At 45.7% G+C, this 27,966-nt stretch overlaps 2 protein-coding genes across 3 annotated transcripts in view; both read right to left on the bottom strand.

The window, feature by feature from the left end:
- Positions 1-27,966, bottom strand: part of PLCB1 (phospholipase C beta 1) — an 887,199-nt gene that overhangs the window by 358,629 nt on the left and 500,604 nt on the right. For both annotated transcript variants that reach the window (XM_073628625.1, XM_073628626.1), the window contains exon 6: positions 19,151-19,204. In XM_073628625.1, the coding sequence (XP_073484726.1) occupies positions 19,151-19,204 (54 nt within the window). The remainder of the gene's footprint in view (positions 1-19,150; positions 19,205-27,966) is intronic.
- Positions 705-12,665, bottom strand: LOC141140690 (uncharacterized). The gene is made up of 3 exons (XM_073628118.1): positions 12,581-12,665; positions 1,289-2,416; positions 705-1,237 (listed from the first exon to the last, which is right to left on the bottom strand). Exons 1-3 carry the CDS (start codon positions 12,663-12,665, stop codon positions 705-707), a joined length of 1,746 nt encoding a protein of 581 aa, XP_073484219.1.

Here is a 27,966-nt window from a genome sequence, read left to right as displayed (position 1 = left end):
CTCGAATCCGTCGGAAAGATTTGAAACATGTTTTAAATCTAAAGTCCGTCAGATTTTCGACCAAAAAAGTCCGCTGTAGGTCCGATGAAGCCCACACACGGTCGGATTGTCTGACGGATTCGTTCCGTCGGACCAGTCTGGTCGAAAAGTCCGCCCGTGTGTACACGGCATAAGTGATCCAACAATTGGGAGCTCCACTAGAAACATTACAGGAGTGAAAACCATCAGTTGTTGTTTTTCAGCGAGGTCTGCAGGGGGTCCCAAATGGCCCATCAGGTATGGAAATAAAACGAATGAACATTTTACAAAGCCGCACAGGGTTTTAGTATGTACTGGGGCCCCGTCACTACATAGGATATTTTGCTGGAAAAACACACAATGTAAATACCGGTAACTCAGTCAATGGCTGAGATAATATACATTTGAACATCATGGAAACGTTCACATTGGTAGAGTTCTTCTATAAATCTTCCACTTTAAATGGCACTTGGCGTAAAAACAGGTCGCGGCACAAGAAAAGCAAAGCTATAAAAATGTCAAATATCTCATTTTCTGTGCAGGTGTGTGAACTTTACATCATTTGTTTGTATAATATAAGAAGCTCTTTCACATAATTGACTTCTAGACCTGAATGTATTTAGTACTTTAAAGTGGAAGTGTAAACACATAGAAGTGTTCCCTTATTCCATAGTCAGGAAAAATCCCTAAAGTGGACCTTCACCCTCTTCACCCTCCTCACCCTCCTCACCCTCCTCACCCTCCTCACCCTTTTCACCCTCCTCACCCTCTTCACCCTCCTTGCCCTCCTCACCCTCCTCACCCTTTTCACCCTCCTCACCCTCTTCACCCTCCTCACCCTCCTCACCCTCCTCACCCTTTTCACCCTCCTCACCCTCTTCACCCTCCTTGCCCTCCTCACCCTCCTCACCCTCCTCACCCTCCTCACCCTTTTCACCCTCCTCACCCTCTTCACCCTCTTCACCCTCCTCACCCTCCTCACCCTCCTCACCCTTTTCACCCTCCTCACCCTCTTCACCCTCCTTGCCCTCCTCACCCTCCTCACCCTCCTCACCCTTTTCACCCTCCTCACCCTCTTCACCCTCCTCGCCCTCCTCACCCTCCTCACCCTTTTCACCCTCCTCACCCTCTTCACCCTCCTCGCCCTCCTCGCCCTCTTCACCCTCTTCACCCTCCTCACCCTCCTCACCCTCTTCACCCTTTTCACCCTCCTCACCCTCTTCACCCTCCTCACCCTCCTCACCCTCCTCACCCTCTTCACCCTCCTCACCCTCCTCACCCTCCTCAGCCTCCTCAGCCTCCTGACCCTCCTCAGCCTCCTCACCCTCTTCATCCTTTTCACCCTCCTCACCCTCCTCGCCCTCTTCACCCTCTTCACCCTCCTCGCCCTCTTCACCCTCTTCACCCTCCTCACCCTCCTCAGCCTCCTCACCCTCTTCACCCTCTTCACCCTTTTCACCCTCCTCACCCTCCTCACCCTCTTCACCCTTTTCACCCTCCTCGCCCTCTTCACCCTCCTCACCCTCTTCACCCTTTTCACCCTCCTCACCCTCCTCACTCTCTTCACCCTTTTCACCCTCCTCACCCTCCTCGCCCTCTTCACCCTCCTCACCCTCCTCACCCTCTTCACCCTCCTTACCCTCCTCACCCTCCTCAACCTTTTCACCCCCCTCACCCTCCTCGCCCTCTTCACCCTCCTTACCCTCCTCACCCTTCTCAACCTTTTCACCCACCTCACCCTCCTCGCCCTCTTCACCCTCCACACCCTCCTCGCCCTCCTCACCCTCCTCACCCTCTGCACCCTCTTTACCCTCCTCAGCCTTTTCACCCCCCTCACCCTCTTCACCCTCCTCACCCTCCTCACCCTCTTCATCCTCCTCACCCTCCTCACCCTCCACACCCTCCTCACCCTCCTCAGCCTCTTCACCCTCCTCAGCCTCTTCACCCTCCTCACCCTCCACACCCTCCTCACCTTCTTCACCCTCCTCACCCTCCACACCCTCCTCACCCTCTTCACCCTCTTCACCCTTTTCACCCTCCTCGCCCTCCTCACCCTCTTCACCCTCCTCACCCTCTTCACCCTCCTTACCCTCCTCACCCTCCTCAACCTTTTCACCCCCCCTCACCCTCCTCGCCCTCTTCACCCTCCTTACCCTCCTCACCCTCCTCAACCTTTTCACCCACCTCACCCTCCTCGCCCTCTTCACCCTCCTCGCCCTCCTCACCCTCTTCACCCTCCTCAACCTTTTCACTCCCCTCACCCTCTTCACCCTCCTCAACCTTTTCACCCCCTCACCCTCCTCACCCTCTTCACCCTCCTCAGCCTTTTCACCCCCCTCACCCTCCTCACCCTCTTTACCCTCCTCACCCTCCTCGTCCTCCTCACCCTCCCCACCCTCTGCACCCTCTTCACCCTCCTCACCCTCCCCACCCTCTTCACCCTCCTCACCCTCCTCACCCTCCTCAGCTTTTCCACCCCCCTCACCCTCCTCACCCTCCTCACCCTCCACACCCTCCTCGTCCTCCTCACCCTCCTCACCCTCCACACCCTCCCCACCCTCTTCACCCTCCTCACCCTCCCCACCCTCTTCACCCTCCTCAGCCTTTTCACCCCCCTCACCCTCTTCACCCTCCTCACCCTCCTCACCCTCTTCATCCTCCTCACCCTCCTCACCCTCCACACCCTCCTCAGCCTCCTCAGCCTCTTCACCTTCTTCACCCTCCTCACCCTCTTCATCCTCCTCACCCTCCACACCCTCCTCACCCTCCTCACCAGTGTTGCCAACTGTCAGTATTTTTACTGGCAGCCAGTAAAAAATGGGCACTTTTCTCCTGCCAGTAAATGCCAGTAGGAGGAAAAAGTTGCCAGTAAAAAATATGGCTGTGACGATTGGCACGCAACTGCGCATGTGCAGCTTGGGCCTGGAGCCGACCAAGACTATCCAAGTGCCTGACACAGTTTGTTGGGGCGGTGCTGGCTGGAGGCAGTCAAGGTGGAGGCAGTGTCTGAGCGTGTCGTGTGATTTCATGGTGCAAGGGAGCCTCGTGTGCGAGTCTGCAGGTCGGGATTAAGGCAAGCCAGGAGCGGGACTGTCAGTGATGTTTGGACTGGAGGGGACTGAAGGGACCACCTGGTATGGTAAGAGAATGTCACTGTGTCTCAGGAGGGGGCATGTCCTGTCGGTGATCTGTGCTGCTGCACACTGCTGTCAGTATCACTGTGAGAGTCAATTTCATGTGTTCACCCATTCTAATGTATTGCCCTCCTGAGTCCTGTGCCTGAGCTACTTGCTATATTAAAAATAAAATAGGAAATATGCTTTTTGCCTTAATATCTACCCTAAATCACATTGCTAATTGCATATTGTACTTATTTGTAGCCTAAACACTGGAATTTGCACTTAAAACTGTAATTTTGTAACTTTTGGAACTGCCAGTAAAAACGTGGCTGTGCCAGTAAATTTTGGGTGTCCTATCAGTAAATTTCAATCTGGTAGGTTGGCAACACTGCTCCTCACCCTCTTCACCCTTCTCACCCTCCTTACCAACTTTCCATTAAGTTACTCCCTCCTTTCACACAATTGCAAATTTTTTTTCAACCCTTTCACTACCAGAGCTGTTTTGCATTCTTTACACACATGTTTTAGGCCTGAAGATTACTTAAACCCTCCCAAACATGATATATTTTCTTAATGCAAACACCCCAGAGCCAGAGCTGTCTCTTGGCCTAGGCCAACAAGGCCCAGGCCTAGGGCGGCACACCGCCCCCCCCTGCAAAAAAAGTCCCCTCCCTGACCCGTCCTCCAGAGTCCCGACTCCCGCATGGAATAAAAGTGACACTGGGAGCAGTCCTGAATGCATGGGACAGGGGCGGACTGAGCCGCGGTAGTGCTGGCTCGGCTCCGCTTCCACCTGACTCCTGGCCACTGGTGACATCACGGCAGCGACTCCCTCCCTGCCCAGCATTTAAAGCAGAGGAGGACTTAACTTTCTACTTCTCCAGCGCGGAGGGGCTCAAAGCAGCTGCCTGGCCCCTTGAGCTGAGCCCCGCCCTTTTGCATGGTCCTGGAGAGTCCGCCGTTGGTCCGGTGGTGGTGGGGTGCAGGGCAGCGGCATTTTCAAAAAGCAAGAGGGAGGCCCCGGCAGCTGGGAAGAGGCTGACAGCTTGCCACAACCAAGAGCCCGGGAGGGAGTGAGAGAAGACTACGCTTCACCGCCACCCTGACTTGATCAGCATCCCCGACTCCTTCTCCAACTCCTCTCCCAGCTGTGACTGTCCTGGAACAGGAAGACAGGCTGACCATGAGGTAGGTGCATCACACTGGACTACCAACACAGACAGGCTGCCTGGGATAGTCACAGGGAGGGGGCAGTAGTAGGGACTGCAGGCATGGCTAGGGGGTCTCTCTCTCCCACCACCCTCACCTTCTCCCCCCTCTCTTACACCCACCTCTCTCTCTCTCTCTCTCTCTCTCTCTCTCTCTCCCACCCCCACACACCTGCCCCCCTCTCTCTCCCACCCTACACACCCACCCCCACCCCCCTCTCTCACACCCCACACACCCGCCCCTCTCTCTCCCACCCCCCCTCTCTCACACCCGCCCCCTCTCTCACACCCCCCTCTCTCTCTCCCGCCCCCCTCTCTCCCACCCCCTCTCACACCCTCCTCCTCTCTCTCTCTCACCCCCACCCCCCTCTCTCACACCCCCCTCTCTCTCTCCCACCCCCTATCACATCTCTCTCTCTCTCTCTCACACACCCCCTCTCTCTCCTGCCCCCACACCCCCCCTCTCTCTCTCCTGCCCCCACACCCCCCTCCTCTCTCTCCCACCCCCCTCCTCTCTCTCTCCCCCACTCTCTCTTCCACCCCACACACTCACCCCCTATCACACCCTCCTCCTCTCTCTCCCCCACCCCCACACACCCGCCCCCTCTCTCTCCCACCCCCTCACACCCGCCCCCTCTCACACCCTCCTCCTCTCTCTCCCACACACCCGTCCCCTCTCTCCCACCCCCTCTCAAACCCTCCTCCCCTCTCTCTCACACCCCCCACCCCCTCTCCCCCCACCCCCTATCACACCCCCACCCCCTATCACACCCCCCTCTCTCTTTCTCACACCCCCCTCTCTCTTTCTCACACCCCCCTCTCTCTTTCTCACACCCCCTCTCTCTCCCGCCCCCACCCCCACCCCCCCTCTCTCTCACACCCTCCTCCTCCTCTCTCTCCCCCACCCACCCGCCCCCTCTTTTCCCCACCCCCCTCTCTCACACCCCCCTCTCTCTCTCACACCCCCACCCCCTATCAAACCCTCCTCCTCTCTCTCCCACCCCCACCCCCTCTCTCACACCCTCCTCTCTCACACCCCTACACCCCCTCTCTCCCACTCCCTCTCTCTCTCCCACCCCCTCTGACACCCTCCTCTCTCTCCCCCACTCTCTCCCACCCCCTCTCACACCCTCCTCTCTCTCCCCCACTCTCTCCCACCCCACACACCCCCTCTCTCTCTCTCCCACCCCCTATCACACCCTCCTCCTCTCTCTCCCACCCCCACCCCCCTCTCTCCCCCCCCCCTCACACCCTTCTCTCTTTCCCCCACCCCACACACCCACCCCCACACACCCCCTCTCTCTCTCTCACCTTCCTTAACCCTCTCTCTCCTCCCCTCTCTTGCATGCAGGCAGGGGGAATCAATTGGACACTGACTGACAGGTAACAGCAAGTGAGAGTTACTGAACCCACTCCCCCCAAGCACTGACATTTCACCCACCCCCCAAGCAAAGATACGGAACCCAACCCCCCCCCCCAAGCACTGCCACTGATTCCATCCTCCTAATGAAGGACTACAGGTTCCAGCATGAACCCGTGAGATCTAAAGGGTTACATCTCTAAATCTTAGAGGTTCATGCCGGGACTTGTAGTCCTTCAATTTTGGAGGGAAACACATCCTTAGATCTAAGGAGCTCATGTTGGAACTTGTAGTTCTTCACTTTTGGGGGATGTGACCCCCCCAGCATGTGCCCCTCAGAGCTGAGGATGCGACACTCCCCCCCAAACTAGTGAAGGACTACAGGTTCCAGCATGAACCTGTAAGATCTAGGGATGTGACCCCCAAAAGTGAAGGACTGCAGGTCCCAGCATGAACCCCTCAGAGTTGAGGATATCACCCCCCCTAAAAATTAGTGAAGGACTACAGGTCTGAACATGAACCCGTGATAGCTCAGGGGTTCATACTGGAACTTGCAGTCCTTCAATTTTGGAAGGAGTCACATGCATTAAACAGGAAGGGGTGGGGTAAATTTACATGGGGGGGGGGCGTCTGATTTTAGTCTTGCCTAGGGCAGCACAAAACCAAAATACACCACTGCCCAGAGCAATGGTCTACAAACTGTGGCCTTTATTTAGCCCCTGAAGCACTATTCCTCCTATTGATACGAGACACTATTCTGGCAACTGACATCAACCTTGGTCACGTTGGTACGCATACGTCGCTCTAAGCTGTTGTTCATTTACTTCCGGTTTCCGGCAGTCCGGCTGTGGAACGCACGCCGCTGCCTCGCTACTGTCTCGGCTATTGACTCTTCACTAGCTGGCGGAGCAGTGTCACTTCTCAGTCAGATACCATTCGTTTTACCTATTTCATTTTATTTTGTTTTAATGTAAGCTGACTGGTTAAATAATAAAATTTTTGGATTTACACTATGAGGCTCCTCTCTTCTCCATACATATGGATACGCTCTGGTGGACTTTTTTAAAGGACTAGCGGTAACCCAACCAGGAAGGAGATCGTGGAATCACAGAGGGGGACACCGATCGATTTCTGCCAGTGGATTTACATTCATATGCTCATTACCCCTGCAGGGGTTGGGCTTTTCGGTGAGTGGGGACACAATTGGGGGTTCCAGAGGAGGAGATCACATAACAACCACAACAATTCAAACGGGATCCTTTGGAAGCAAAGACACTTCTCACAGATTTTTTCTTTTTTACATATATAGAACTTTATTTTTGTTTGGACACTTATATCATTTGGATCTTATTTTTGATAATCTTGGTGCATCACGTCAATTATTTATTACACCATTGATTCTAATTGTGCATTTTTTGGGTATACTTTTTGTGTTTTTTTGGGATTTTTAAAATCAGCACTAATATTACGCACATATATATTTTTTATGTTCATTTTTGGGTGCATGTATTTCTTTTAGGACTATTTATGTTCCAGCTTAACCTATATTTATTTGCACTTGACTTTATAATATTACATGATGTTTTACACATGTGGCATTTACACATGACATACTGTTTGTTTACTAATAACACAGCTTCATTGTCCTTTGTATCTACCTACATATATGTTTAATAAAAATTGTTATTTGAAAAAAAAAAAAGATAGAAAAAAAACCTGCCTTTACAACTCCTTTAATGCATAGAACACATTAAAGTAAAAAACTTTGAGGCTATAGAACCACTTTAAAATCCCCTATAGGTCACCAGTTTAGAGTTAAAGTGATACTAAAGTCTTGTTTTTTTTTTTTTTTTTTGGTTAAAAATAACAAACATGTTATACTTACCTCTTCTGTGCAGTGGTTTTGCACAGAGCAGCCCGATCCTCCTCTTCTCGGGTCCCTCTTCTGTGCTCCTGGCCCCTCCCTCCTGCCGAGTGTCCCAACAGCAAGCAGCTTGGGCACCCAAGCCGACTCACAGCTCTGTGTGTCCATTCAGACACAGCCCTCTCTCTCCTCATTGGCTCACTGACTTTGATTGACAGCAGCGGGAGCCAATGGCGCATAGAATAGAAGGGATAATATGCATTAAGGTAAATAAAAACCTTCTGCCTCTAGAACCACTAGGACCAGCCTCGTTTTGGAATTTAGGTGTTTACATGTTTAAAACAGGTTTTATTTTTTTTGCTAAGAAAATTACTTAGAACCCCCAAACATTATATATTGTTTTTTTTTTCTAACACCCTAGAGAATAAAATGGCGGTAATATGGCAATACTTTTTTTCACACCGTATTTGCGCAGCGGTCTTACAAGCGCACTTTTGTTGGAAAAAATTCACTTTTTTGAATAAAAAAATAAGACAAAAGTTAGTCCAATTTGTTTTATATTGTGAAAGATAATGTTACACCAAGTAAATTGATACCCAACATGTCACGCTTCAAAGTTGCGCCCGCTCGTGGAATGGCGTCAAACTTTTACCTTCAAAAATCTCCATAGGCGACGTTTAAAAAATTCTACGGGTTGCATGTTTTGAGTTACAGAGGAGGTCTAGGGCTAGAATTATTGCTCTCGCTCTACCGATCGCGGTGATCCCTCACATGTGTGGTTTGAATACCGATTTCATATGCGGGCGCTACTCACGTATGCGTTCACTTCTGCGCGCGAGCTCGGCAGGACGGGGCGCTTTAAAAATTTTTTTTTTTTTCTTATTTACTTTACTTGATTTTATCTATTTTTTCACTGTTTTAAAAAAAAAAAAAAAGGGGTCACTTTTATTCCTATTACAAGGAATGTAAACATCCCTTGTAATAGAAAAAAAAGCATGACAGGTCCTTTTAAATATAAGATCAGGGGTCAAAAAGTCCTCAGATCTCATATTTGGACTAAAATGCAATTAAAAAAAAAAAAAAAAGTGTCATTTGAAAAAATGACATTGGAAAAATGTGGCTTTAAGACGTATGGGTGGGAGTGACGTTTTGACATCGCTTCCGCCCTCCTATGGTATGGAGACGGGTGGGGGGCCCATCTTCCCCCTCACTCGTCTCCATACCACGGACGTGAAAGGTCCCAAATGCCTCCGCCGCTTACCAGAGCCGTCAGTAGCGCGGCGGGAGGGGGGAGTGGCACCTTTCCCGCCGCCGATAACGGTGATCTTGCGGTGAATTCGCTGCAGAGACCACCATTATCATAAACAGAACCGCCGGCCCTAAAGATGGATACCTCGGTTGTGGCTGCAGCTGCTGCCGTTACTGAGATACCCCTCTTCAAACTGATGACGTATATATACAGAGGCCGGTCGGTAAGCGGTTAACCATTAAAAATGCTCTAACTCTGGCATGCAACCGTGCCAACATGTGTACTGCAGAAAGTCCCTTAAGTGATGCATTTTTCGGTGACAGGTTTAGCCGCCACTGGGGGGCGCACTTTACTTTTTTAAATGCAATTGAGTTGATTTGCATTTGTAATGCGTTTTGTTGCGTTGATGTGTGTGTGTGTTTTGTTTTTTTTTTAACAGCAGAAGCCAAAATCCTTTATTTTTTTCTTAGCGCTGGTCCACACAATTTGCAGTGTGGGAAACGTGCATTTTTCTACATGCATTCCCCACACCACACAGAAATGTGCAGACCTCTGCAGACATGCATGGGTGCCTTTTTTTTTTTTTTTTTAGTTTTGGATGGAGTGAAGATGAATCAGAACACCTGTCAGTTTTTTTTTTTTTTTTTTGCTGTCTGTGTCCCCATTAAGGAGATTTCCCCCTCTTTATTTGTGCTATTTATCATTGAAAGTAGAAAGAAAATCCCAAATTTTGGGTTGTCCCCAGAAAAGGAATAGAGGGGAAATCTTCCAATGGGGGGGACACTGGTTCTGGTGGCCTGGGGTGTCCCCAAGAAATTCCCTTAATTTGCAGGGATTTCCTCTCACTTCCTGTTTGGCTATGGGACAGGAAGTGAAGGGAAATCTCTCCAATGGGACAAAGATGGCAAAAATAAACCTTACAGGGGAAATAACCCTCCTTTACCCTATCCAAAATGAAAAAAAAATTTTTTTTTTTGCATATTGTTCTACTTTAACCACTTCAGCCCCGGAAGATTTGGCTGCTGAATGACCAGGCCATTTTTTACGATTCGGCATTGCGTGGCTTTAACTGACAATTGCGCGGTCCTGCGACGTTGTACCCAAACAAAATTGACGTCCTTTTTTTCCCCACAAATAGAGCTTTCTTTTGGTGGTATTTGATCACCTCTGTGGTTTTTATTTTTTGTGCTATAAACAAAAAAAAAAAAGCAACAATTTTGAAAAGAAACACAATATTTTGTACTTTTTGCTATAATAAATATCCCCATTTTTTTTTTAAAAAAAGCACATTTTTTCTCAGTTTAGGCCGATATGTATTCTTCTACATATTTTTGGTAAAAAAAACAAAAAAAAAAACGCATTAAGCGTATTTTGATTGGTTTGCGCAAAAGTTATAGCGTCTACAAAATAGGGGATAGATTTATAGCATTTTTATTATTATTTGTTTTTCCACTAGTAATGGCGGCGATCTGCGATTTTTATCAGGACTGCGACATTATGGCGGACACATCGGACACTTTTGACACATTTTTGGGACCATTGGCACTTATACGGCGGTCAGTGCTATAAAAAATGCACTGATTACTGTAAAAATGTCACTGGCAGGGAAGGGATTAACACCAGGGGGCGATCAAGGGGTTAAATGTGTTCCCCAGTGTGTGTTTCTAACTGTAGGGGGAGGGGACTGACTAGAGGGGATGACAGATCGTTGTTTTTAGCTAATAGGAACTTACGATCTGTCTCTCCTCATAGAACAGGGATGTGTGTGTTAACGCACACACATCCCTGTTCTGCCTCTTGTGCCCGCGATCGCTCGTGGCCGGGCGCTCATCGTGAGGCAAGGCACAAAGGCTCAGCAACCCGACGTGTTTCGGACACTAGTCCTTCAACTGGGGCAAACAGCCTGCATATTCCATCCATCTGACCACCTCATGTTAATTTAAGCATATCCATCTGCTGGAGACCTGACCACCACCATCCATCCATTATTGCTCCGGATGAGGCCATTGAAGTGCATCTCTATACCATCACGATCTTCTACCTAGCACCCACAGGATTGATCGATCCAAATGCCTGATTGACACACCACCGTATGGTGAGTGTGTCCACCTTTTGTGGTAAGCGTACCCATTTCTTCTACTATCACAGCTGTATGTTGGCTTAGGCCGCATGAAGAAAATTCATGGGCTCCACCCATTGGTTGAAAAGGCATTGACTATATACATCTTTTTCCCCATGAAACTTGTCTGTATTCATTGATGAACATTTTTTCACTATGGACACCATTTTTTTACAAACATTGTAGATTGATTTTCCACATACATTTAATAGTCCATTTTGATTTGTACACACCTGCTTGTGTTTTACCATCAAGCTATCACTAGTTCTACACTATTTCTGGGTGATATGTTGTCACTTTGCTTTATATTTCACCCATCAGCGCTGCATTTATAAATTTATTTGTATCGTGTTGCAATAGCGTACATTGCATGCCAATCATGGGTTTAAATCAGGTGGCGCGGTGCACTTTCTGAAAGCGCGCCAAAACTCCTGCACTCAAGTGCACCAAACCTGCAGGATATAATAGAAGTCTATGGCTAAGCGCAGAAAACCCGCAGGAAAGCTGCAGGTTCACCACGCTGCACCCGTGGTGTGGGTAAACCGCAGCACATCAGTGTGAAAGCAGCCCTATACTATTATGCCCGGTGTATTGCTTCACACTGGCACGAAGATCTCTTCTTTCCTGCTGCTGGCACCACTCTGGAGACGGCAAGCTGGGATAAGAGGTGGGGTGCAGTTGGTATCACTCCGCATGGGACAGGAGCCGGCACTACAGAGGAGGCATCGGCTTATGTGGTTCTTGCTCCCTACTACAGCTCCAACTTTACAAGTAATCCCTCTGCATTGCACTCGGTTTGATGCTCTGGGATGGCGGATCAGCAAACCTAGACCGCGATCTACCAGTAACCTGGTCTACTGGTAGATCGCAGTCTACTGGTAGATCGCAATCTACAGGTTGCTGACACACGCTCTACAGGAAGAGTTATGCCCTGTACACACGATAGGATTTTCCGACAACAAAATCCTGGATTTATTTCCGACGGATGTTGGCTCAAACTTGCCTTGCATACACACGGTCACACAAATGTTGTCGGAAATTCCGCGGGAAAACGCGGTGACGTACAGCACGTACCACGAGCCGAGAAAAATGAAGTTCAGTAGCCAGTGAGGCTCTTCTGCTTTATTCCGAGCATGCGTGGAACTTTGTGCGTCGGAATTGTGTACACACGACAGGAATTTCCGACAACGGATTTTGGTGTCGCAAAATTTGAGATCCAGATCTCAAATTTTGTTTGTCGGAAATTCCGACGGAAAATGTCCGATGGAGCCTACACACGGTCGGAATTTTCGACAATAAGCTCCCATCGAACATTGTTGTCGGAATATCCTATCGTATATACGGGGCATAACTCTACCAATATAGGAAATTGTAACTATTTAATACCTATATAAGTTAATAAAAAAAGTTCTGCCCATTTTTGCATTACTTTCGGTACAGCCCTGGTATATTGACGACGTATTTTAGAGACGTTGCAGCCAAAGATGAACAGCCTAAAATATATAGCGATAAAAGCTCTCTCTCTCTCTCTCCCGTTATTCTCTGGGTGCCACACTCCTGCATTACCATTATAATTTCATTTCTGTGACCTACTAAAAAATCCTAAGCTTGTCATGATCTGATTTGCCTGAGACAATTTTCACTTTCCGTTTCATCTTCAATCCACGGCTTTTTAAATATGTCCTTGCTGCTATATTCCCTAATGATGATGACAAGTATGATCTGCATAATTCATTATTTTAATTTCAAAATGCCCTAAAACTTTACAATAACTTTCTTTTTCTTTTTTTCCCCAGAAAAACTGATGTTTTCACAGTAGACCCGACCACTTCACGAACGTGAATAATAAATCACCTGACATTTTATTGGAAAATAAATAATCCTGGAAACAAAGATGATGATTTTTTTTTCTTTTTTATATAAATATCCGATACACGCCTCCAATATTGTGTTCATTAACCACTTGAGCGCCGGAAAAGATTTACCCCCAGGCCATTTCTTGCGATATTGCACTGCGTTACTTTAACTGACAATTGCGCGGTCGTTGCGGCGCTGTACCCAATTAAAATTGATGTCCTTTTTTCCTACAAATAAAGGTTTCTTTTGGTGGTATTTGATCCCCTCTATGTTTTTTTTTTTTTGTGCTATAAACAAAAAAAGACAATTTTTTTTGCCAATTTTGAAAAAAAATAAATTATTTTTACTTTCTGCTATAAAACATATCCAAAAAAAAAAAATGGAAAAAAAAATCAAAAGTCTTCATCAATTTAGGCCAATATGTATTCTGCTACATATTTTTGGTAAGAAAAATCCCAATAAGCGTATATTGATTGGTTTGGGCAAATGTTATAGTGTCTACAAACTATGGGAAATAATTATGGAATTTTTTTACATTTTTTTTTTACTAGTAATGACGGCGATCAGCGACTTATAGCGGGACTGTGACATTGCGGGGGAAAAAATGGAACCTAAGTGACACTTTTTTGGGGACCAGTGACACTAATACAGTGATGATCAGTGCTAAAAATATGCACTATCACTGTACTAATGACACTGGCTGGGAAGAAGTTAACATTGGGGGCGATCAAAGGGCTAAATGTGTTCCTAGGGAGTGATTACTAACTTTGTGGGGGAGGTGCTTGTACTGTGAGAAGGCAGAGATCCGTGTTCCTTCTTAGCAGAAAGCACAAACTTCCCTAATGATAGAATAGTGATCTGCCTTGTTTACATAGGCAAACCGCCGTTCTGTCTCTCTCGGGAACGATCGGCAGGCCCCGGCAGAAATCAGGTCAGCCAGCCCACTGATTGGCTCCCGCTGTGTCCAATCGCCGGTGGAGTTCCAAAAAGTCAAGTGACAGCGATCCAAAACAATGGGTGTTGCAATGAAGACCACCACCAATAGGGAGGACACACATTGACCCTTACCATAAGCGTTGGACTACCGAATAAAGTAGTCAAAACAGCTTCATTTACAACAAGGACATGAAGCTCCTCCACATCCACCGTGACTGGAGTCACCTAGCAGAGTTTCCTTCCCAGATGTTAATCAAATCTCACATAGATATAAAACATAAACATCATTGTGCAGTATTACTATTAAGGTGCTTTATTTAAATGTTCCAAAGTGCTCACAAGTATCGAATAAAAAAAAATACATTTGTGTCCACTGACAGCAGTAAAAATGACTGTTTCCAAGCAACACAATGTCCGGCCGTCAAATGTGGCGACGTCACGTAGCTCAGCACCACCCTACGTGTTTCGTCATCATAGACTGATCATTGTAAGCACCCCTGTCAATGGTAAATAGTTTGTCCTATCCTTGTAACTGCTACATCTGCGGGACAGCTTGTTCTGTTGAAAAACAACAGACTTACTGGCCAGATCACCACGCAGCAGATCATCATGCAGCCATTACATCTAGGATGCTGATACAGTAGCAAATGATATTGCGGTCAACATCCTAGCAACCAATTATGCTATTCAGCTCAGACGTCCTGAGCAACCAGTTTGGTAACACTGGCCTGTAGTATAAAGGAAATAACCCTGAGTGCTGCACACCATCAGGACCCGACAGTCACTATAGTAGCTGAAACCTGAGCCTGGTTCTGTCCAGGCCATGCCACCCCAACGTGTTTCGCCCCACCTAAGGGGCTTATTAAAGAGGAAGTAAACCCTGATGGGTTTTACTTCCTCTTTGTCACCCTGCAAAGGTAAAGCATAATGGGCTACTATGCATCGCATAGTAGCCCATTATGTGTCACTTAACTGAAACCAGAGCATCCAATGTCACTGCTGTCCCCTCTTCCATCTTCCTTCCGGGGCCGCCAGTCACGGCACGATCACCTTTAGAAACGGCACACTCGCCGTTTCTAAATGAGTCTAAAATGCGCCTGTGCCGTAGACAACGGCGATCGCCTTTTTTGTAAATATCTCCTAAACCGCGGAGGTTTGGGAGATATTTCGAGCACCTACAGGTAAGCCTTAATCTAGGCTTACCTATAGGTAAAAGTGGTTGTAATGGGTTTACAACCACTTTAATGGAGGTCATTACTAAGCTGTAGTATAAAGGATGGAAATAACCTTGCATGCTGCACCCCATCAGGACCCGAGAGTCACTATAGTAGCAGCAGCCTCATCCCAGTGTTCTGTCAAATTAGCCAACTCGTCAGAAACTCCAACCACGTCACTTCCGGTTTTCTTTAAACCATCAGTAATTGGAGATTTTGATGAATAGCTGTTTGGACACAACACCGGCAATCGATTAGAGTCCAGTGCACGATATTATGAGCGATACTAGCCAACAAAATGTCCGCCTCCGAGGCGGCGACAACTTTGTCCTCATTAGCCGCTGTGCTGTCAAAACAGCTAAATCTTCCTGTACTAGACTGTATTCGGTTTCTGGTGTTGTGTCCAAACAGAAATTTTCAAAATCTCCAAATACTGATGGTTTAAAAAAAACAGAAGTGACATAGTTGGAGTTTCTGACGAGTTGGCTAATTTGAAAGAACACCGGCTCTATTCAGGCCACGCCTCCAATGCGTTTCGCACTACCTAAGGGGCTTAGTAATGGAGGTCATTACTAAGCTGAAGTAAGGGCATAGCACCCGGTATGGACATTCCCACCTCAGCGCCACTCTGTGCAGGCCAGTCAAGTTCCTCCACCCCGAACTCGATCATCCATGTCTTTATGGACCTTGCTTTGTGCACTGGTGCTTAGTCATGTTGGAACAGGAAGGGACCATCCCCAAACTGTTCCCACAAAGTAGGGAGCATGAAATTGTCCAAAATGTCTTGGTATGCTGACGCCTTAAGAGTTCCCTACACTGGATCTAAGGGGCCAAGCCCAACCCCTGAAGAACAACCCCACACCATAATCCCCACTCCACCAAATGATTTGGACCAGTGCACAAAGCAAGGTCCATAAAGACATGAAGGAGAGAGTTTGGGGTGGAGAAACTTGACTGCCCTGCACAGAGTGGCGCTGAGGTGGGAATGATCATGACCTCAACCCGATGGAACACCTTTGGGATGAATTAGAGCGGAGACTACGAGCCTTCTCCTCTAACATCAGTGCCTGACCTCACAAAGGCGCTTCTGGAAGAATGGTCAAACGTTCCCATAGACACACTCCTAAACCTTGTGGATGGCCTTCCCAGAAGAGTTGAAGCTGTTATAGCTGCAAAAAGTGGGCCAACTCAATATTGAACCCTACGGACTATGACTGGGATTCCATTAAAGTTCATGTGCGTGTAAAGGCAGGCGTCACAATACTTTTGGTAATATAGCGTATCTTAATAATAATGGCCCTGGGGGGCAAATGCCTTAACTGGTCAGAGGACTTAATTTACAGACTTGCTAAGTAACCCATACAGTACTTCCTTTTATGGTCCCTAACATTTTTCTCCGGTATGTTGTGACAGGTGTAGGGAGCTCACCTGCCCCAACATAAATGCAGGACAAATGACTACATATATATAAAGACCAGTATATACAGGGTCCTAACTGTGCCTAAGCTTAGCACATGCTTTCTCCCTGCTGCATACTGTTATGTGTTGTTTATGGCACACAATTAATGAGATGCTTATTCTCTGATTTATGTCTGTTTATCTGAACTCACATTGTGCACACACTTTCCACTGAGAAAAGGTCACCTCTACTGTACATTTATTTATACGGCTCCCTGACAGGTTTGTCTGCACTTTATCAGCTCTCCAGATATTTGGAGTGACTAGTAGTATTTTCAGTGCAGCCAAATTGTTACTGGCAGGCAAAATATACAGGTGTACTATGGATGATCCTGTAGCAAGAACAGGAAAAAAAATTAAAGCAAACAGATGCAATTTAATATAAAATATAAAATGTAATATAAAAAGTGGTTCTAAAGGTAAAAGTTTTTTGCTTACCTTAATGCATTCTTTGCATTAAGATAAGAAAACCTTCTGTATGCAGCCCCCCCCCCCCCCCCAACCTCCACCTTACCTGCGCCCGATCTCAATCCAGTGTATCAAAGCAGAGGTTCTCTCCCCTCTCTCTCCTTACTGGCTCAGAGACAGCAGCAGGAGCCATTGGCTCTCACTGCTGTCAATCACAGCTATGGAGGAGGGAGGAGCCAGGAGCGACCAGCGGGGGACCCCAAAAGAGGAGGATCGGGGCTGCTCTGTGCAAAACCATTGCACAGAGCAGGTACGTACATCATGATTGTTGTTTTTAAAAAATAAAAATGCCCCTTTACAGAGTCTTGAGACGGCTTTCACACCAAGCCGCCTATAGCGTCGGCCGTAAAACGATGCTATTTTTACGTACAAACAAATACCCTGCAAAAAAACGTGCTCTGCATATTGTGCACATGTAATGTTTGAGCAGCATTTACATGCTTTAAAGCAGGGATATCCAATTAGCGGACCTCCAGCTGTTGCAGAACTACAAGTCCCATGAGGCATTGCAAGACTCTGACAGCCACAAGCATGACACCCAGAGGCAGAGGCATGATGGGACTTGTAGTTTTGCAACAGCTGGAGGTCCGCTAATTGCATATCCCTGCTTTAATGCATACAGCTTTAATGCAGCCTGCTGGTTGCTAGGACACCAACAGCTATTGCTGTGTAGTGTCCTCCGTTGCTAGAACAAAGGCTGCTAAAGCTGCCTAGCATCCTCAATTGTTAGGATGCACTTCAAAGGAGCACACTGTCGCCAGCCGCCGCCTAGCATCCTTTGTTACTAGGACACAGGCAGCTGTGGTCGTATAGTGCTCTCTGTTGCTAAAATACAGGTGGCCTTCGTTACAAGGATGCAGGCAGCTGTTCCTGCCTAGCATCTTCTGTTGCAAGGGCGCAGGCATCCTTTGCCACCTAGCATCCTCCATTGCTAGGGTGTAGACAGCTATAGCTGCTTAATGTTCTCTGTTGCTAGGGAGCAGGCAGCCATTTCCGTCCTGGCATCCTTCCTTGCCAGAATGTGGGCAGCTATTGTTGCTTAATGCCCTCTGTTGCTAGGGCGCAGAAAGCTATTGCTGCCTAGCATCCCCAGTTGCTAGGATGCAGGTGGCCATTGACGCCTGGAATCCTTTGTTGCTAGGATGCAGGCATCTATGGCCAACTAGTGTCCTCCATTGCTAGGGTGGAGACAGCTATTGCGGCTTAATGTTTTCTATTGCTAGGAAGCAGGCAGCCATTTCTGCTTGGTATCCTTCCTTGCCAGGACATGGGCAGCTATTTTCATTTAATGCCCTCTGTTGCTAGGGCAGAGACAGCTATTGCTGCCTAGCACATCCCCATTTGCTAGGATACAGGTGGCCAATGGGGCCTGGCATCCTTCACTGCCAAGACGCAGGCAGCTATTGCCACTTAATATCCTCAGTTAGTAGGACGCAAGTGGCTACTGTCTTCTAGCATTCCCCATTGCCAGGACACAGGTGGCTTTTGTACTCCAGTAAAATATGGTCCATGTGCAGGCCCTCTAAAGCAGGTTTTTCTCTTTTTTTTCTTTATGGATCTGAACACAGCACAAGTTTACATCATGACAGATTCTTGTCAATGACAAGGGTGATGTGATGACATCAACACGACAGATGTCTGTCAATGATGAAAAAGCAGATTGTAGCATAAGCCAAGTACACATTAATGGTCTAGGCGCAGCTTCAGATCCTGTAGACCTGCTAACTCTGCTACTGCTTTGGATGGCGAGATCACCAAAGCCCCAGAAAGGGCAACTAGAGCAGCAAGTGCTACCCCCCTCTTGCATATCAACAGCTTATAGATAAACCCAATCATGTCATTACCAGGAAAACAGAGTTGCACATCGATAACGTCACCATTTTCAGTATGCTTATTGAGCCATACAATCCATGTGGTAAGTTCCCACATGAAGGCCATCCCTCTCTGATGCATTCCAACTTCATAGGCTTAGTCATAGAGATGGAACTGTTGAGAACCCTATGACTAAGCCCATAAGGGTTAAACGCATCAGCGACGGGTAGCCTTCAGGCGGAACTGGATGCATGGATTGTATGGTCAAATAAACTTACGGAGACTGGTAACGTTACCAGTGTACGACTTTCCTTTCCTGGTGGTAACTTCACATGGAGCATGGACGGGCTTCTGAGACCAACACTCGATAAATGGGAGATTGTTGCAGCTTGGAGCGGTGGGCCTCCCCTCCAGAGTCTCTTGTGAATGATAAAGGAACAGGAATAAAAATGCCATGGCACAACTTACTTTTTCACAGGAATCTTTCCCTCTTGGTTGACTTGAAGTTTCAGCTTGGTGTATCTGAAACAAAAAGGAATTGAAATGTTTTCTTTAGTGAGACAATGAGTTGCTTTGTCAAAACCATTATACTTCAATACCATGTTTCTTTATCTGGTTTATTATTTATTACAGGTACTTATATAGCGCCGTCTATTTATGCAGCGCTTTACATATATATTGTACATTCACATCAATCCCTGCCCTCAAGGAGCTTGCAATCTAAGGTACCTAACTTTAAATACATACACATACTAGGACCATATTAGAGAGGAGCCAATTAGCCTACCAGCATGTCTTTGGAGTGTGGGAGGAAACTAGAGTACACGGGGGAAACTCAAGTAGGCCATGGAGAACATACAAACTTGGGATTCAAACCGATAGTGCTGCTATGTAGAAGTGCTATGTAGAAGCCACTGTACTGACTCTAAAAAACATTTATCATACCTTTTACAGTATGTACAGTAGTGAGATAAATACTGATGGACAACCAAAGCATGACTATGGTAAGACAGATGCAAACTGCCTGTACCTATAATAACATAATCCAACTACACCTTATCAATAATCAGACCCATTTTGGAGTAAATTGGCCGCACCAGCCATTTTATTAACATTTAACCATAGCATTTATTTACAAACAATCCCTTCACAGATACGTTGTAACCGTGTTAAGGATCCTTGAAGGCACTAACCAAATTTACTTCTTCATATCAGCGTGCCACACAAGGTCCCCAGTCGCTGGGCGCCGATTTGAGGACCATACCACTCTGCACCTTCTCATGCTGATACCCATTGACCAATGCCAGTTAAACCTTGGTTAACTGGCATCAACCGAGGATCCCATGTCATGATGGTTCCCCACTTATGCCATATTGATGCCATATTGATTTCAGACGATCCCTGAAAACTCATCTCTTCAGAGAAGCCTATCTGGCCCCCACCTAACAACTGTACATTTATCTTCTCAATCAGCACATCACCCACAGTTATTACCTCTTGTATCTCTTGACCTTCCCTTTTAGATTGTAAGCTCTAAGGAGCAGGGCCCTTTGATTCCTACTGTATTAAAGTGTATTGTATTTGTACTGTCTACCCTCAAGTTGTAAAGCTCTACGTAAACTGTTGGCGCTACATAAATCCTGTATAATAATAATAATAATAATATTGATCTTACTTTCTAACGCCTCCAAAGATCCCCAATCATTACCCCTTACCCCCAATAACCAACATATATACAATCAAACCAAATAATAGGGCAGGAGGGTGGGAGTTCCTTCTTCCTCCAGTGACCTGTGACTGAACCACCAGACCCAGGCTCCTCCTACCCCCCAGGAACAGACCTCTAAGGCCACCCCCTACCCTGGCAAACTACACTCCCACGAGTTTAACCCCTCTCATTGCTGGTTTTGCCCCGCTACCCTGTCATGCCAGCTCTGCGCCTAACTGCGTCTTGCTGCGGGCTTCTCTAGATATAAGTTGAGGCCTACTACAAATATGTATCCAACACTAGAACAAAAATCACTAGCACAGCGTAGGATCGGGTATTGTAGTTTAGTGTAGGTCCTGCCATAAAAGAGTCTACCTTGTCATACTGGTCAGGCTTCCAATGTTTTGGATAAAAGTGTGTCACAATATGGAAGACAGAATCTCCCCCACCCCACATACACACACTCCCAAAAGGTAATCTTCCAGTGGTGCAGGGGTTAATACAACATTCATAAAGCGTGCCAACTATGCCCACCCATTCTGCTACCCTCTTCCATTTATAGAACTTGTACTATCACTTATCACAATGAAAAGAGCTCTTTGAATGAAGGACATTCAGTAAAAACATCCGAGTTCGCCGCTGTATGGTGTGCGTTCCATGGAGGCGGACATTGCGTCAATGGTTAACGTGAACTGGAAGTGCATCGATGCTTTTCGCCCCTCCTCCTCCAGGGCGTCATCAAAGGAGGTCCTTTAATGATGCCCTGGAGGAGGGGCTAAACGCGTCAATGCAGTTCCGGTTCACGTTAACCATTGAAGCAATACAGCGGCGAACTCGGATGTTTTCCCTGATCCCTGTTTTTGCCAGATATCCTGTAAGTGGCACCTAGATTGCGCTCTACAATTTATTTTAGCAGTATTTCACTATGAGCTTTTTCTTTGTTTCCCCATTTATGGAGTGTGTTACCTTTCTGGTATAAAGCAACACTCTTGGAAGAGTTTTTTTGAGCAACCATCCTACATATCCCAGATCAATAGATCAATAGATCACAGCCTATTTGACCCCAGACTGCGAAGCTGAGGGTCTGTTGTTTCTGGTGAGTGGGGTCACCAAAGGGGGAGTGTGGCACCTCACACCTTGCAAGTCTGGAGCACCGCTGCACTTTTTTTCAATCACTATACAAGCACCAAGCACTTTACAGATTTGTGTATATATTTTTTGCATTTTTGATTTTATATGTCATAAACATATTGATTTATATGGCACTAATCACCATGAATTGTATAAAATAATATATGCTGCCAGCGCTGTTTCATATTTTCTATCACTTTTAAGGTTACAGCACTTTTGCACAGCGGCTGCAGTTTTTTTTTCTTTTTGTTCCATACATTTTATTGTGTATCAAAACAGCATACATCATATAAAGATGCAACATTAGAACAGATTTGGTTTCAAAACTGTATAGTATTACACAACTGAAGTGAGATGCGCTTAATGTATTCAAAAATGCGATTTTGTAATATAAGATATATAACAAGTTATACAAGTGAACATCTTATCTTAGAAGAACTATAAAAAAAAAATCATCTTTTTAAAGTTATAGTAATCTGTATTTGACCAATTTCTATTAGACTGAAATATAAATTTAGGGGTGAAATGATATAGGAAGAGGAAAAAAAGGGGGACGGGGAGCATATGTAATCTATTATTTCCTTCTGTCTCCTTTCCATTATCTTTTACCTTCTCTTTCCATTTCTCTTATCATGTTATATTGCCGCTTCATAGACATTAGTAGATTTGATTTGTATCAAAAAAAAAACGAAAACTCAAACCAACGCGCCCTTCCTGAGTTCTCACCACTGCGCTCAATGCCAAATAAAGGGGTGTTCACCCCCTATGAGAGATGTGAGAAAATTAAAGCACAAAGTGTATGAAAACAAATGTGTAAAACTTAAATGTATGAGAAGTTAATGGAGTGAATCCAAAGCTGCCACTTATTAAATAAACAGTGCAATACGTCCTATTATTTCCAAGAGCCCAAATGCGATCCTTGTGAAATAATATAAGTGGCGCTAAATACCAGTGATAAACCATTCAACACTCGAAGGTGATCTAGTGCATCTATCTACAAAAGGAAATTGGAATAGATGAAGTGAATAAATCTATATCAGAGAAAAACTGTTCAATATAAAATTAACAGTGAAAGTGTGCCATACACAAAGCAATATCAATGACACATAAAACAAAAGTGAGATCAAGTGGTAAAGTCCATAAAGTCCATAGACAGACCACCGTGCAGGAAATGTGATGAATCTGGAAACGGTTCACCAATTCACTTAGTGTCAGTGACTCCACTCCCCTTGAATTCAGCACTCACCGACTCAAAATGCCTCACACTCTCGTGTTTTGGCAACAAAGCATAGATGTAAAGCGGATCAGCTGAGGGTGTAGGCTCCGAATTCCTTGTTAGTCCCAGTGTCACCGACTCAAAATGCCTCACACTCTCGTGTTTTGGCAACAAAGCATAGATGTAAAGCGGATCAGCTGAGGGTGTAGGCTCCGAATTCCTTGTTAGTCCCAGTGTCACTTCTTTGTCAGCATTGGGCTGCCTTCCTGAACATGGTGGACCTTGCCTGTGCAATGTGCATTGGCACAGCAGCTTGTAACCTTCATCTGGGATCTCCTTGCTGCAGTGCTTTCTCTACCCTGATTCCTTTCACATGTGTGGTTTGGCTGTGCTCATAGGTGAGCACAGCCAAACCACACATGTGAAAGGAATCAGGGTAGAGAAAGCACTGCAGCAAGGAGATCCCAGATGAAGGTTACAAGCTGCTGTGCCAATGCACATTGCACAGGCAAGGTCCACCATGTTCAGGAAGGCAGCCCAATGCTGACAAAGAAGTGACACTGGGACTAACAAGGAATTCGGAGCCTACACCCTCAGCTGATCCGCTTTACATCTATGCTTTGTTGCCAAAACACGAGAGTGTGAGGCATTTTGAGTCGGTGACACTGGGACTAACAAGGAATTCGGAGCCTACACCCTCAGCTGATCCGCTTTACATCTATGCTTTGTTGCCAAAACACGAGAGTGTGAGGCATTTTGAGTCGGTGAGTGCTGAATTCAAGGGGAGTGGAGTCACTGACACTAAGTGAATTGGTGAACCGTTTCCAGATTCATCACATTTCCTGCACGGTGGTCTGTCTATGGACTTTATGGACTTTACCACTTGATCTCACTTTTGTTTTATGTGTCATTGATATTGCTTTGTGTATGGCACACTTTCACTGTTAATTTTATATTGAACAGTTTTTCTCTGATATAGATTTATTCACTTCATCTATTCCAATTTCCTTTTGTAGATAGATGCACTAGATCACCTTCGAGTGTTGAATGGTTTATCACTGGTATTTAGCGCCACTTATATTATTTCACAAGGATCGCATTTGGGCTCTTGGAAATAATAGGACGTATAGATTTGATTTGTATCCAGTTATACCAGGTTGAAGTGAACATTGAGATATTCTCTGATATACTGATAAGTTCCTCTATTTTCTCAATGTGATTGATTCTAGGAAACCATTCTTTTTTTGAAGGAGTATTTTTTGAACGCCAGTGGTACGGTATACAATGTTTTTTACGGCATTTATCATAAACATAGGTAAAGATTTGAGGTATCTTTTCTTATATTTTAATATGGTGCAAGAGGTATTGTGCCGGAGTATAGTTTAAATTTTCTGACGTGACTGAAATAATTGTGTCGTGGACCATTTCCCAGAATGTCTGGATCATGGGACACGACCACCAAATATGAATCATGGAGCCTTCTTCATTTCCACATCTCCAACTTCTACTAGAGACTTATGGATAGAATTTGTTAGAATAGAATAGATAGATAGAATTTGTTTAGCAGGGTGGGTGTTCTGTACCAACGTGTAATAATTTTGAATCTGTATTCTTGAGTTGCTACATTAAGAGATCCTTTGTGGGCATACATGAAAATTGTTTCCCATTCTGTTGGTGTCAGTTGGGTATTGAGGCCTCGTTCCCATGTTTGACATGACGTATTGGTGAAATCAGTTATTTCCCCAAAGAGATATATATATATATAAGATAGAAATGGCATGTTTTGAGTTTTTTGGGAGCAAAGATTTTCTAGAGTAGTGAGAGGTCTTGTCCATGTGTGAGCTGCCTCATGTTTGGTCAAGTAGTGTTTGATTTGTATATATTTCCATTGTGATATGGAATTCGGGGTAATTTCTCTATTAATATCGTCTCTTGATTTGAGAGTGTTCCCTCTAAAGAAGTGCTTAGTCAGAATGTCTTTATGGAGCCAGTCTCTCAAGAGGAAGTTTTGTTCTAGTCCTGGGGGAAAATCTGGGTTGCCTTTCAGTGTAGTCAGAGGACCCAACCAAGGGGGTCAGATTTAGCCGCCGATGGCTGATGATTTGGATGTATCCAAGGCAGGGTTTTTAAGGGTTGTGGAATTTGTATGTGTTCTACTGAAAACCAGTCTTTAACCAGGTGGTGTATATTCCAATCCACAATTCTTGCTAAGTGAAAGGCCTGGTAGTATTTTCGTAAGGCAGGAAGGGCAATACCTCCTTTGCAGTTTTGTGTTTATATTTATTTTTAGTTTGTATTTATTTAGTACCTTTAGTACCAAGTTTTTGATAGGCTCAGCAATGGCATGCAATGCCAAGCTGCTGCTAACAAAGCAAGTAGAATATAGGCATGCATTAAAAAGGGACTAATCCCAGAGATAAAACGATAATTCTCCCGCTCTACAAGACTCTGGTCCGGCCGCACCTGGAGTATGCTGTCCAGTTCTGAGCACCAGTCCTAAGGAAGGATGTACTGGAAATGGAGCGAGTACAAAGAAGGGCAACAAAGCTAATAAAGGGTCTGGAGGATATTAGTTATGAGGAAAGGTTGCGAGCACTGAACTTATTCTCTCTGGAGAAGAGACGCTTGAGAGGGGATATGATTTCAATATACAAATACCGTACTGGTGACCCCACAATAGGGATAAAACTTTTTTGCCGAAGGGAGTTTAATAGGACACATGGCCACTCATTAAAATTAGAAGAAAGGAGGTTTAACCTTAAACTACGTAGAGGGTTCTTTACTGTAAAGGCCCATACACACGATCGGACTTTTTGACAACAAACATGCAAATTAGCTGTTTTAAGGCAACATCCGACCGTGTGTACGCTCCATCGGACAAACTTTTTCGGTTTTCATCGGACAAATGTTGGCTGTGCAAACAGACAAACTTGGCGGCAACAAAAGTCCGACGTCGGCTAGTCCGATCGTGTGTACACAAAACCATCGGACTTTAGTCCAAAGTACAAACAAGCATACTCAGAACCAATGCAAAAGATCAGACAACAATACAGAAGTTGACCAAAGGGTGGCGCCGGAGAATTGAACTTCCTCTTTTGAAGTGTCGTCAGTACGTTGAAACGTCACTACGTTCGTGTTTGTTGCCTAAAAAGTCCTGCCGTGTGTATGCAATACAAGTTCACGGCCAACGCCCTTTGGACAGAAATCCACGGAAAATTTTGTATAAAGTCCGATCGTGTGTACGAGGCTTTAGAGCAGCAAGGATGTGGAATTCCCTTCTACAGGCGGTGGTCTCAGCGGGGGGCATCGATAGTTTCAAAAAACTATTAGATAAGCACCTGAACGACCGCAAAATACAGGGATATACAATGTAATACTGACATATAATCACACACATAGGTTGGACTTGATGGGCTTGTGTCTTTTTTCAACCTCACCTACTATGTAACTGTAACTAAGTAACTATGTAGCTATACGGCAGAGGTGTCCCACCTTAGTAGTGTGTGTGTGTGTGTGTGTGTGTGTATATATATATATATATATATATATATATCTTTATTTACATTTTTTGGTGTACGTTTCTTCTGACCATTTGACAATAGGAAAGTACCATTGCCATGCATGGAAGCCAAAATCAGTGCATGTTCTCTGTGAATAAATATTTGGCACCAGGAGATTGGTCCTTTACACAAAGACAAGCCACAAATTGCTGATCATGACTACGAGCAGACAAGGTGAGAGCGGTGCATTCAGGGGTGAGCATCCTCGGGGACGAGCGTCTCCAGCAGATGATTGTCTGGGTAATTATAGTAGGCATTTCTGCTGTAGATTGCAGGGCTGGTAATGGGACAGGCTCTCTATTCTTGTTTAATCTCTACTTGATATATAGCTTGTGGCTTCAGAATCCCAATCCCCCTCCTACGTCATCTGCACATCTACACATTCTGGCATTGATTCAGCTGATATTGGCACAACATGCGGAATTTAAAAAAAAGAATGTTGAATATAATGCAAATATTTACATTCATCTTGTATATAATGTGAGTGGGAATATTAACTGCGATCGGGTTTCACGGCAGAAGGTTGTGTAAACAATGCCGATAGGGATCCCTTTGAACATATTCTTGGTTTTCTATATTGTTTCCATTTTGATTAGAGCCATTTATCATGGTCTTCAAGGCCACTAAGCACAGATTATGAATTTGTTTATATAAAGAGATTTGACAAATACGTTCAGAAACCTATTAGAACGTTGAAATATTCCAAATGAGCTAACTTGGGAGGCATAGCCTGACCCCCTAGTATCCATCACTTTCGAGCAGCCTTTACCTTTGAAGGATAGCTGGCCTACAAAAAAAAAAAATTGAATTTTCTGAATGATCTTAAGGTCTAATGTACATGGGGCAATTAGCCCTGATCAATAGTTACATAGTTAGTAAAGTTGAATAAAGACACTAGTCCATCCAGTTCAACCTGAGTATTTGGTGTATGTGTTCATGTTGATAATCATTTCCATATCCAGTGGCGGCTGGTGCTCAAAATTTTTTTGGGGGGGCGCAAACGAACTGAAAAATACTGAACCCCCCCATCAATTGCAGCCTCACTGTACCCATCAATTGCAGCCTCACTGTACCCATCAAATGCAGCCACTGTACCCATCAATTGCAGCCTCACTGTACCCATCAAATGCAGCCACTGTGCCCATCAAATGCAGCCAGGCTCGGCTGTAACTTCAATAACCCCCCCCCCCCACATGGCCGGTCCGGGGGCACTTAGCGCAAGTGTGGCGGGGCTCAAACATTATGGCGGTACCCCAGCTTAGAGATGGGCCCTACACTGTGTTATAGTTATTTACACAAAGTCCTTCTGTAAGAGTATTCTCCCAAGTCACTACACACCTTACTTGTAGATGCTGCATTTAAGAGAGACACTGCTGAGCCCATGCCTTCTTTCTCAGTGACAGAATGGAGTCCTGTGAAGCAGCTAGTATGGACCTCATGCATGCACTCACCTAACTTCTTTTGCTCTCTTGTACCATGCGGCTAAGCTATGGTTCTCCGTAACGCGGCTTCAGTCTCTATACCTTTAGGGAGGCCAGATCACTGACCCCCTCACTACTGGAGAACCACAATGCCAGGTACCCCGGATGCTTTGCTCCTTTCACTAGTTCTGGTTACCCACAGCAACTGTGTTCCTCCTCCACTTGCCCTTTTGTAGTGGTCTTACTTT

The sequence above is a fragment of the Aquarana catesbeiana genome, linkage group LG04 (genome assembly GCF_042186555.1).
Source record: "Aquarana catesbeiana isolate 2022-GZ linkage group LG04, ASM4218655v1, whole genome shotgun sequence".
In the NCBI taxonomy this organism is placed as follows: domain Eukaryota; kingdom Metazoa; phylum Chordata; class Amphibia; order Anura; family Ranidae; genus Aquarana; species Aquarana catesbeiana.
The sequence above is the reverse complement of the archived record's forward strand: the minus strand, read 5'-3'. Positions and strand labels throughout refer to the sequence as shown.